This window comes from Dreissena polymorpha, chromosome 8, assembly GCF_020536995.1.
Source record: "Dreissena polymorpha isolate Duluth1 chromosome 8, UMN_Dpol_1.0, whole genome shotgun sequence".
Classification (NCBI taxonomy): Eukaryota; Metazoa; Mollusca; class Bivalvia; order Myida; family Dreissenidae; genus Dreissena; species Dreissena polymorpha.
Genome location: NC_068362.1, coordinates 28,138,328 through 28,149,797, shown reverse-complemented (window position 1 = coordinate 28,149,797; position 11,470 = coordinate 28,138,328). Strand labels below are relative to the sequence as shown.

Sequence of the window (11,470 nt, the reverse complement as noted above, 5' to 3'; positions counted from 1 at the left end):
TTACGCACATGCATAATGCCCAGTTTTCTCAGAACGCGGCTCATATAATTACAGCTACAACACATTTGATACTTAAATTAATAACAATTTTTATTCAAAACTTGACTATCGCAAAACCCAGTCTGTTGTTATATTTTAAATTGTATTTCTACTATAACTTATAAAATAATAATAGAAATACAAAAATAAATTTGAAATAAAATAATAATAAAAATAACAATACAATTAATAATTATAATAATAAATTAATAATTACTCTGTGCTTCCGAGTAGAAAAACGACACAAATGATAAAGATTTCGTTGTATCTTGCACTCAACCGACCTATATTTCCTTTAATGATTAGTTGGTATGTTTACATTAAAAATTAAGAAAACATTGTTTGAACGAAACGAAAGGGTACGTACACAATTTTAATTGCTACCCCATTACCGATTTCTTGCCGATTTCTGAAGTATTCTGATTTCAAACTGTAAGTATGTTTGCATAACATAACAATTTGCAAGGATGTTTTTATTGCTACATAAATAAGATTAAGTTCACTGCCTTGCAATCAATGACTTACTAATTGATCCATTATGTGATGAGTAACAGTATTATGACGTTTACAAGATTAACGGAGTGGCAGTGTCATTTAACAGGTGAATGAAACGTTTTGTAAATATGATTATGTTTGATTTAGTATTGTTTATTTTATGCTTTCCAGTGGTTTATAGAGAAACATCAGTGAATCAAACTGATAATTTCCCTGTTTCAAACCGTGAAAATTATCTGTGAAATGACGTCATTTTTTTTACGAAATGACGTCATTATCCCAGCGGAATTCTTTAGTTAAACACTTTAACAATGTTTATAAACTGTGAAAAAAAAGCATAAAATAAAAAGAAAATTTGTTGGATTCGGTGGAATATCGATTTTAATTCACTCGTGAGAATAGAAAATATATATTTTCTATGATCGCTTGTGAATTAAAATCGCTAATCCACCTAATCCAACAAATATCTTCTAGATCTATATACATATATTATTGTTCCAGATACGAAATGCAGAAATTATTGTAAATAGTATACCTTTAATATGTTAAATGAATTGTCAATTTAAAGAGATCTTATTTTTTGAAAAGATAATTTAAAGTTATAACTGAAGAAGCATGCCGTATATATAGGATCTAGCACGAGTTGTCATATCATATCATATTTTATTAAACGAGTTCAGGAATTTTGTTAGTAGCGAGCCTTTGGCGAGCTAACTAACTAATTTCCTGGACGAGTTGATTAAAATATGGTATGCTGTGACAACGAGTGTCAAATCTTTTTTATTACATGCTTTTAAATGAGCAAATTTAATGAATATTTACGCAAACATAATGATAAATCCCGAATGTTGTTTACATTTCGTGACGTCATTTTACGTTGCAACGTCATTTCACAAAATAACAAAATGCGATTGGTCAATAAACGAAAACTAAGCAAATGAAAACGCAAAAAAATGTTGCATTACACATGTGTAATATTTAGAGGATAATACACGGCTGAGCCGGGGCGGGCAGTGATAATCGGCCCGCAGGGAGCATAACGACCCGAGGGCCGTTTGCGACCTGGGGCCGATTATCACTGCCCGGCCCGGCTCAGCCGTGTATTAACGTCTATAATATATATCTTACTTTTATACTAAATTATAGATGGGCACAGGTTTTGAGTCATAAAATCATACTATTTTGGTCCTTCACAAAAATTTGTGAAGAACCAGCTTTCCGTACTTATATTTTTATTTAATTGATTACGCAATTTATGACGTATCTCATGTGACGTAATTTAAATGATGAAATTAGCTAGACGCTTTGGATTTAAGGACAACAACAAATCGGAGTGTTTTTATTCAACAGTTAAATATTTTTTAAGCATTGAACGATTAGTGTGTGTGTTTACGATGGATTATTATAATATTATGAATGTGAATCTATAACAGTGTTGGGATATAAAACTGGAATGAAACTGGTGAGACTGCATTTTCGATTTCGTTAAAATGTCGAATAACGCGATGTTTTGTTGAATAGAGTAACCCTGGGTTATATCGGACACACGGGGTTTATCGGACAGCCACAAAAAGTCGAATATTTACGTACAAAACGACCTCACATTCAACCGTTTGAGCTTTACATTCTAGACATACGTTTTTATAGTATTATGTAACCAATCATCCGATTGGGTGATGGAATAAATCGGCGATTTTGATTGGAAGATGCGAGTTCGTTTGGAAAATCCGAGAGTAAGGAACATTTAAAACGGTCGTTTAACAAGTAACAGTACGTTGTGAAATGAGTGAATACCGTTGTGAGAAAACGAAATATTTTAACTGATATATTTATCTTCTGAAAAGCATAATTAAACTATTGCAAACAGTACATGTATTGTAAAAAAAATAAGAAAACTTTAACTGTCCGATAATCCCCAGGTAGTAAATGCTTCGTAAAATGCTATTGGGGTTTATCGGACACCAAACTATTGCATGACCTATAGAACTTAGGTACGTTTGCTATACTTTTATTAGATGAGCTCAAGAATCATCATGGTTTCGTTGCAAAATAGAGACATTCGAAGAAACGGACCATTAACTAAATACAAATAAAAAACAATAAATAACAACGTATATCTTGTATATGCGCGCTTTTCAGATATGCCCAAACAGGGAAAAGGTATGCGATGTAAATATGCCATATATTCGCAAATATATACGTAAAGTATAATTACAAAATACAAATTCACCGATGTATAGACTTTTCACAGCTTAAATAACATCACGATTAAGTCCAACAACGGAAATACATACAACTAACAACTGTCCGATTAAAGCCTTTTAAGTGTCCGATACAAGTCTTGGGACGTCCGGTTTTACCCTGCTGCGTCGATATTTATAAAGTGCAATCTCATTGGTTTACTTAAAGGTTTAAAATAGATTTGAACATTCCATACTGTTGCATGAAAGCTACTGTACCAAGAAAACAAAAGCATTCCGCTTCGAATAGTGAGTCATCGAGATTACGCTGTCTTTTTCCTGGAGGTGTCCGATATAACCCAAGGTTACTTAAATTTAAGAAAAGTGTAAGTGAATTGTTCTTTAACTGTTCGAAGGAAATCGATGTTGAATTAAAAGGGTAATTTCTTTGATGAATAAGTCGTTCCTTTGTCAGTCGATCAAAGAATGTCTATGCACAAAGAATTGCCTGCCTACATCCAGTGCTTTAAAATGGAAAAGGTGGATGGCGATGAAGAAATGTGTCCAAAATTTTAACTCGTCATGGAAGCAAATTAAACTTTACGAAAATAAACATAATTATTACACAACTTCGGTGAGTAGAACAATAACCTAGATGTTTTACTTTTTTATCGCTAAGACTGGATGTGGAAGCCATTTTTTTCCAGTTGAACGTCACGCGCACACATTCTGAGGGCCGAATATAAATAATGACCCCCTCAATGGTGATAATGGCATGAACAACTGTACAAATTTGTTACTGGATATAGTAAGGTATGTATTATAAAACAATATGTAATGGTTGTATTACATGGGAAACAGGGTATAGCATATGATAAATAAAACATATTGAATTCGGCATTAAAAGTCAGATACACACATGTATATAATTAAATTATATTTATAAAAAAAACACAGAGTGTTCGCTTACGCATAATTGAAAGTATTTGTATCACAAAATATGTTTCGAAAGTAAAGCTCTAAAACATTGCATTAATATACATAGACTCTACTTTTGTCGTTTTACAAACGGCCTTCCTCTTACTTTGAATAACAACATAAATGTACATCGTTTTGATGAAACAGGTATACGATATAAACGATCCACTAAAACAAGCATGGGAGCAGATAGAATTTAAATATATATATAGAAAATATATAATTTCATCAGGCAAACATGGATTTAAGTTGCCAAAATAAAAAAACAGTTTCGAAAGAGGTTGTTACTATTATCAATTGTTCACGTCGTCATCTCAATAAGTATGTGATCAATTTTGATCCGCTTCGCACCGAATGTCCCTTCTATGGTATGCATTGGTTATTAGTTTCCCCGGTGTCAGTAAAATTCGACTATATGAGTCGCTTTCCGAGAAAACTGGACATAATGCATGTGCATAAAGTGCCGTCCCAGATTAGCCTGTACATTCCGAACAGGCTAATCAGGGACGACACTTTCCGCCTAAATTGGATTTTTGCTAAGAAGAGACTTCATTTAACGACAACTGTCATAAAATTGGAAATTGCCGTCCCTGATTAGCCTGTGCGCATTACACAGGCTAATCTGGAGCGACATTTTACGCACAAGCATTATGCCCAGTTTTCTCAGAACGCGACTCATCTGGTCATTGCGCTCAAGATAAAAATACAACCAAATTTGGAACACAATATGCAGGAAATAATTATTTACGATTTAATAAAAACAATGGACAAAACACTTTCAAAAATAAGCATATAATTAGGTTAAATTATCGGTATTTAGATTTGCTCCGCCGTTTCTGCAAACAAATCCAATCGTGTCCTCCATTCGCACTTGATTTTAGGCTAACGCGGTATTGTATTTGCAAGACCATTGCCATAATAACGGCATTACAACTATACAGATTGGAATGCTCCATCCGAAAAATGAAGTTGCCTTCGTTTTTTTTGGATATGTTGCTGCATTATATGTTGAATATGTGGTCGTTTGCATTTAAATTTCAGGGCGCGGTCGTTCACATATTTTGATAGATCGACTAAAGTTAAGATGAACAATTTAAAAATGCTTCCCATCTTATTATCTCAACATTGATGTACATATGAGTCGCGTTCTGAGAAAACTGGGCTTAATGCATGTGCGTAAAGTGTCGTCCCAGATTAGACTGTGCAGTCCGCACAGGCTAATCAGGGACGACACTTTCCGCCTAAACTTTTGCTTTTCGGTAAGGAGGGACTTCATTGAAACTAAAAATAACAAAAGCGTAAAGTGTCGTCCCTGATTAGCCTGTGCGGACCTCACAGGCTAATCTGGGACGACACTTTACGCACATGCATTATTCCCAGTTTTCTCAGAACAAGACTCATATATGTATACAGTCAATCACTTGAATGTCGACGTATTATGCAAAAAAACATCCACATACTACGATACGTGTCGTTTACATTGTCAGATGGAATATTGTCCACGAATGTTCTCAGTATAATGCATAGGAACACAGCAATATACAGATAGAAATCGGTACCCATGATGCACAAGTACTTCCTTAAAATAACGAATGTTCAATGCAAAAACAACGTCAATATTTACCTCTTATCTCGATGTTTTTTTCTGTCAAAAGTACTGTATTGTTTTAAGAATTTCATTAATATTGTATTTATTGTTTTGTTGCAATCACATCGATTGGCATTGCAAACCATATTGACTGCGGCCAAATAGAAATTTAACTGTTACATTATTGGTGTAACGTTGCATACAATACCGACAAGCACCAACTAAAATAGGGAAGGAAGCTTCCACTATCACGTGAATGGCGTGGAATCGCATACAATATGGACAATGTTCAACTAAAATAAATGGCGAGGCATCGTCTATGCAAAATAAAATAGCAAAAGAAGCTTCCACTTTCCTGTAAATGGTATGGCATTGCATACAATATCGAAAACCGTCAACTAAAATAGGTAAAGAACTTGCTCCATCGCATGGATGGTGTGGTATTATATCACTGATATTATCCGTGGATAGTGCACACTTGATTACTGTAAATATGTGTGTGTAAATTGCATGATCACCATATCGCCTAAATGATACATATACGCTATCTCATCAGTAATTTATCTTGTTTGTGAAATCTTATTAGTTTAGATAATATCTCGACATTGCAGATACACGATTTATTATGACATATCTACAACTTAAACAATGTATATGAAGCAGAATGGAAACAGAGAAGTTAGCAGAATAAGATTCTGGTAATCATTTGACTCGAGGTATGTCCAATGTGTTTTCTCATATTGATGCGTTGTTAATTGTTTTGTTGTTTCGTATTATATGAAGTGCTACTTTTTGTTAAGTTGAAATCGAGATTCGATTTAAACGCCTGATCATTAATTGTATATTACTAAATTAATGTTATCTTGATGAAATTTAAAGTATTTTCGGACATATATTCTCCCGTATTTTCGAGTGGATTTTATTCTGCGATATTTTCATGATTTTGTATCAACCATATTACTTCGTATATTACACGCATTTGTTCATAACGCGATCCTAAATGTTTAAATGTAAAATGTGCAATCACAATTGGGTGTCAAAATTATTATAACGTTATGTTAACAGAAAATGCCTCGTAGCAGTAACTTCTTAGTTGTGGCCGCGTTCGATCTTGGGACGACCTACAGCGGCTACGCCTATTCTTACAAGTATGACCCAACAAAGATAATCACAAACAGGAACTGGTACCCGGGTGACGCAGCCTCGAAGCTTCTAACGCTGAAGACCCCCACAAGCGTTCTTCTAGACACAAATGGTCAATTCCATTCGTTTGGATTTGAAGCTGAAGATCATTTTGCTATTCTCGCCGAGCAAAATGAGAACGACGGATGGAGATTGTTCAGACGTTTCAAAATGACCCTGCATAACAATCAGGTATTGTGTTATGAATGTTAACTTTCAGCGGTGCCTGCATCTTTAACTTAGTGGTCTCAAATCTTGTGACCATTACTATTCTTCTATTGCATACATACAGGTGAACGATAACGACACATATTTCAATTTTCAATCGTAGGGAGATTATAAATGGTTCTCGTTCTACTCTTGTATAAAACTGGTCAAAAATGGTTGCAATCATGGTCAAAGGTCAATAAATAAATCTCCCAGCATTGAATACACGTACAATGAATGTTATAGCATTTAATCTTAACATGGCAGATTTAAAGACCGTTTTCAAAGGAAGACTCGTCTAAAACACAGACAATCTTGTCAAAACGTGTATCACATGTAAGGATAACACGTTTACAACGAAAACATAACCTTCACGAAGTCAGTTTCCGTATGGCATGAGAACATGGCCAAGCAGATTTTGTTGTAGTAGCCAAAATGTTTACAATGATGGAAAAAACAATACTTATTTATATGAAGTTCCTGGTCTTATTCCGCATCAATAACATACTAACGTAATTATCAGTTGTCCAGTAAACATTATCCTGTAAGGTTGTAGATATGTTTGCCATTATGAACCGTATTTATTGTATTGATATAATGGCTCAAACACCTTTTGGTCATAATCCTTTATTTCAACTTGTCATCATTAGCTGATGTCCAGACAAGCCACGGTGAAGGACATCGGAGGCGTCGATTATCCGGCAATAGACTTATTTGCAATGGCAATACAATATCTTCACAAACATCTATTAGATGCTCTTAAGCTTAAATTAACGGGTCTATTGGAGACGGACATTCAGTACGTCATCACCGTTCCAGCCATATGGGACATCAGTGCAAAGCAATTCATGAGAGAGGGCGCAATAAAGGTATGTTAGTATTATTAAATACACGAAGTATTGTACTTTTCGCGTGAGATTAATACATTCGTGGTCACTTGATTAATAAACAGGTACACTGTAATCGCTTACTTCATTCAATGTGTATAAAATAAAGAATTCAAAATTACATTGAATTCATTCAAAAACGTACAGCAACTTGAATATTTTTCTAATAATATAGAAAAGAACGGACTATGTTTTGCGATATTTGTGTTATTATGTACACACGCCATTATGGTTACTGGGTCATGGTTCTGATTCTAGACCCAAGCGCGAGTTTTTCTGTAGAACTATTTATTTGCATGTACCCGATATTCCATTTTTGTATTCTCTTATCAACCAACGAAGCCTGCAACACGGTAGTCTAGCGGTTCTAAAGAAATAATCATTCTCGTGTAAACACCGTATTTACTTATCTGATAAACGATTGAATATTCAATTGAATTGAATTGTAATTCGTATCATTAATTTATTCCTTTTTTAGAACGAAAATCCGTGAATTTTTACTGTAGTCTTAACAAAAACAACACTAACGTCTGTCTATCTTATACATTATTACGTCGGGTATTTCCGCGGTAAATAGGTTGGATTGCACTTTAAAAATTCATTTTTGAATAAACCCATATCTGGCATACCATCAAAAGCAACAATCAATCAAGTTTATATTACTTCAAATCATTGGAATTTGAAACACAAAATGAATACACATCACGTTATTGTCAGGCACAATCCGATTTTTTTTTAAAAACAAAATTAACTGAACAAAATCAACTGAACAAAATCAACTGAACAAAATCAACTGAACAAAATCAACTGAACAAAATCAACTGAACAAAATCAACTGAACAAAATCAACTGAACAAAATCAACTGAACAAATTCAACTGAACAAAATCAACTGAACAAAATCAACTGAACTCTACAATTTCAAATATGGTAAGTGTCTGAGTTTTAAGACATTTTATTACCAAGAATTAATTGATATTGGCAACGATATATGTTTCCTTGCAGATTTAGCAAGTAGGTTGCGCAGATGTTTTTGTAAACATAAGCCAATGGGGGGGGGCATACAGGATATACCGCGAGAATAGCCGACCCGCGAGAATACCGGATTTGAGCTTACGTCCGATAAACAAAAAAATATCAAATGAAAAAAGTTCTGAACACGTAATAACATGATTTGATATTAAATTTTGAAAAGTTATGTACTAAATTCCTTAAGTGTATTTGCAACATAATATTTAATAAATATATATATATAATAGGCAGGTATTGAAGGCGACAGACTCGAATTGGCCTTCGAATCCGAAGTTGCAGCCATTTGGTGTACTCATGAACTAAGCAGTGATGCCATCAAATCGAGAATGCAGTCTCCGGGGTCTAAATACATCGTGATTGACCTGGGAGGTTGTGACATACCCACGCTTTTGAAAATGTTAAAACACTATTGCAATATGTAGTTAATACTTAAAACGGATAAAACAGTTGTTTGCGATGTATGTCCTTGATTAATTCGCCAAATGTAATGTTTTCTCTTTATTTGAAGTTCTCAAAAACCTGAACAACATAATCTTTTGTTTAAAAAGTTTCTATATAGTGCACCTTGTTTGATCAAAGAATAACAAATTTAACTGTTGTAGACATGTCCATTAACCCTTTTTAAGGTCAGTAATGAATACAATACGATTAAACAAATGTAAATACGATTCAACTAATACGTGAAACATTATAATAGCATACCATTAATGCGCACATCTGGAAACTCTTAAGATCATGAACAGTCAAACTTGTTTTCTTATGCTAGTACACCTATGTAAATATCACAAACTTTAAAGGTAAACTGCGGTAATGCGACAACTTGATGATCTTAATAAAAATAGTATTTTCGGTGGGGTTAAAGTTCGTTTCATATCCTAGTACACAATTTCATGATTTTAAATCGTTCAAATAAAGATGGTCCTTTTATATTGGGAATACTAAACGAGAATAATACTCCGATGAATGTGTCGCACGAGTTGATAGAATGAGTGTTTATTCAATGAGCCCACAGGGCGATTGAAATACGATGTCATACAATCAACGAGTGCGATACACCGCGCATGGACGCTTACATGTATTGCCTTTTGAATCGATACGTTTTCATAAACAAAACAATGTATTGAAAGATGGCAGGGTCTTGAACGTGTTTGAAATTGAATTTTGTTAAGTAAGATTATTTACAGGTATATAATGAATATGCTTATTTTTTAATACCAGGTGGCACCGCGGATATTTCAGTCCATCAGATATTGCCAAATGGCTTCGTAAAAGCACTGTACAAAGCAACTGGTGGCGCCTGGGGTGGTACCTTTGTTGATCAGAATTTCATGGAGTTTTTAGAACAATTGCTTGGCAAAGGCGTGATGGAGCAATTCCGCACTGAACAACTGGGTGATTTTTTCGAGATGATTAGGGACTTCGAAACGAAAAAGCGGTCGAATTCGATATTTAAAAGAATGGTTTGTCCGTTTCGAATTCCACCATCGTTGTCGGAAATGGTTTCAGCTACCAACAAACACGTTTATTATGCAACTTAAATTCGGAAAACTTAACATTGATATTGAAGAAATCAAACGTTGGTTTGACAAACCAATTAAAAATCTTATTGAACACATAAAAGAGCTGATTAAAATTGAAACGGTAAAGGATGCCAAGACAATATTGTTCGTTGGCGGATTTGCTGAATCTATGTATGTCCAAGAAAGACTCACTGAAGCTCTTCCTGGTATGAAATTAATAGTTCCAGATGATGCAGGTTTGGCAGTTCTTAAAGGTGCCGTTTTGGTCGGACATTTTCCTGAAAAAGTAACCTCTCGAGTAATGACTCACACGTACGGGATTGATATATATCGGAAATTCGATCCGAAAACACATGGGAACAAACGAAAGGTGAAGGTAAAGAGCGAATGGATGCTCGACAACTGTTTCCAGATTTTCGTGAGGGCAAACGACGAAATAAGTCTCGATCACAAATTGTCCTATGCCATCATGCCGCTAGATAGTATTACTACTGTTCCAGTGTACAGATCATTATACGAAAACCCCGAGTACACCACGGATCCAGGCTGTGAGCTTTTGGGGACATTAAAAATAAGGAATTCTGACAAGGTCTCTCTTTCAGAACAGAACGTGGTCGTTATATTTATGTTTGGCCAAACCGAACTGTTTATTAAGGTCCGTCATGAGCCTTCAGGGGTAGAGGAGATACTTAGCTTGGACTGTCTACAATAACCGTAACACGTGGCATGACATAGCCCTCGATTGAATGACCGAAATTCTTGCAGCGGTTTTTGCTCCACTATGGTTAACGGTACACACTGCATTCAAAATTGCTTCTAGATCTGGAAAGTTTCCTAGTGTGTGTATCTTTTTGCATTAATGTCTCGAAATAAAATTAACTTATTAAAATCCCCTCTCCGAAAAAAAGTAAAAAGATAATATCTATCTATAATTGAATCAATAGTACCGCTAATCATACTAAATTATCTTTAGTAACGGTTTTACATAACGACGAAGACTTACCGCACGTTCTGTGATGGATACATTTCAAATCTGTGCGCAGTTCCGGCGATTCAAGACAAGACAAGCGTTTTATTCAAAATAATTACATAGTAAATTATAAAGAAAATCATACGCTTTAATATAATAAGAGTTTACTAGTAAGTTGTTCCATTCATTTTATTTTTACATAAAATGCAAACTTCGAATTTCATGTAAATACATTGCACAGACCACGTAACATAAGGCCAATTCACATGTAAAGTATCAAGTCAATCGGTAAGTTCTTGACCAGTTATTGATCGGAAACGATTTTCACACTTAGTGTGATAGTGACCTTGACCTTTGACCTAGTGATCCGAATTTCAAAAGGAGTCATCTACT

The 11,470-nt window shown here is 34.6% G+C and overlaps 1 protein-coding gene across 2 annotated transcripts; it reads left to right on the top strand.

Moving 5' to 3' along the window:
- The first annotated feature begins 5,828 nt into the window (after nt 1-5,828).
- Nucleotides 5,829-11,247, top strand: LOC127841101 (heat shock 70 kDa protein 12B-like). 2 transcript variants are annotated; one of them, XM_052369666.1, is made up of 5 exons: nt 5,829-5,996; nt 6,346-6,654; nt 7,320-7,538; nt 8,815-8,956; nt 9,806-11,247. In XM_052369666.1, the coding sequence occupies exons 2-5, from the start codon at nt 6,349-6,351 to the stop codon at nt 10,123-10,125; spliced, it is 987 nt and encodes a 328-aa protein (XP_052225626.1). In that variant the 5' UTR covers nt 5,829-5,996; nt 6,346-6,348; the 3' UTR covers nt 10,126-11,247. The 2 variants fall into 2 exon arrangements, with proteins under 2 accessions (XP_052225626.1, XP_052225627.1); XM_052369667.1 differs by lacking the exon at nt 8,815-8,956 and having other exon boundaries at nt 9,806-9,933.
- The last annotated feature ends 223 nt before the right edge of the window (nt 11,248-11,470 follow it).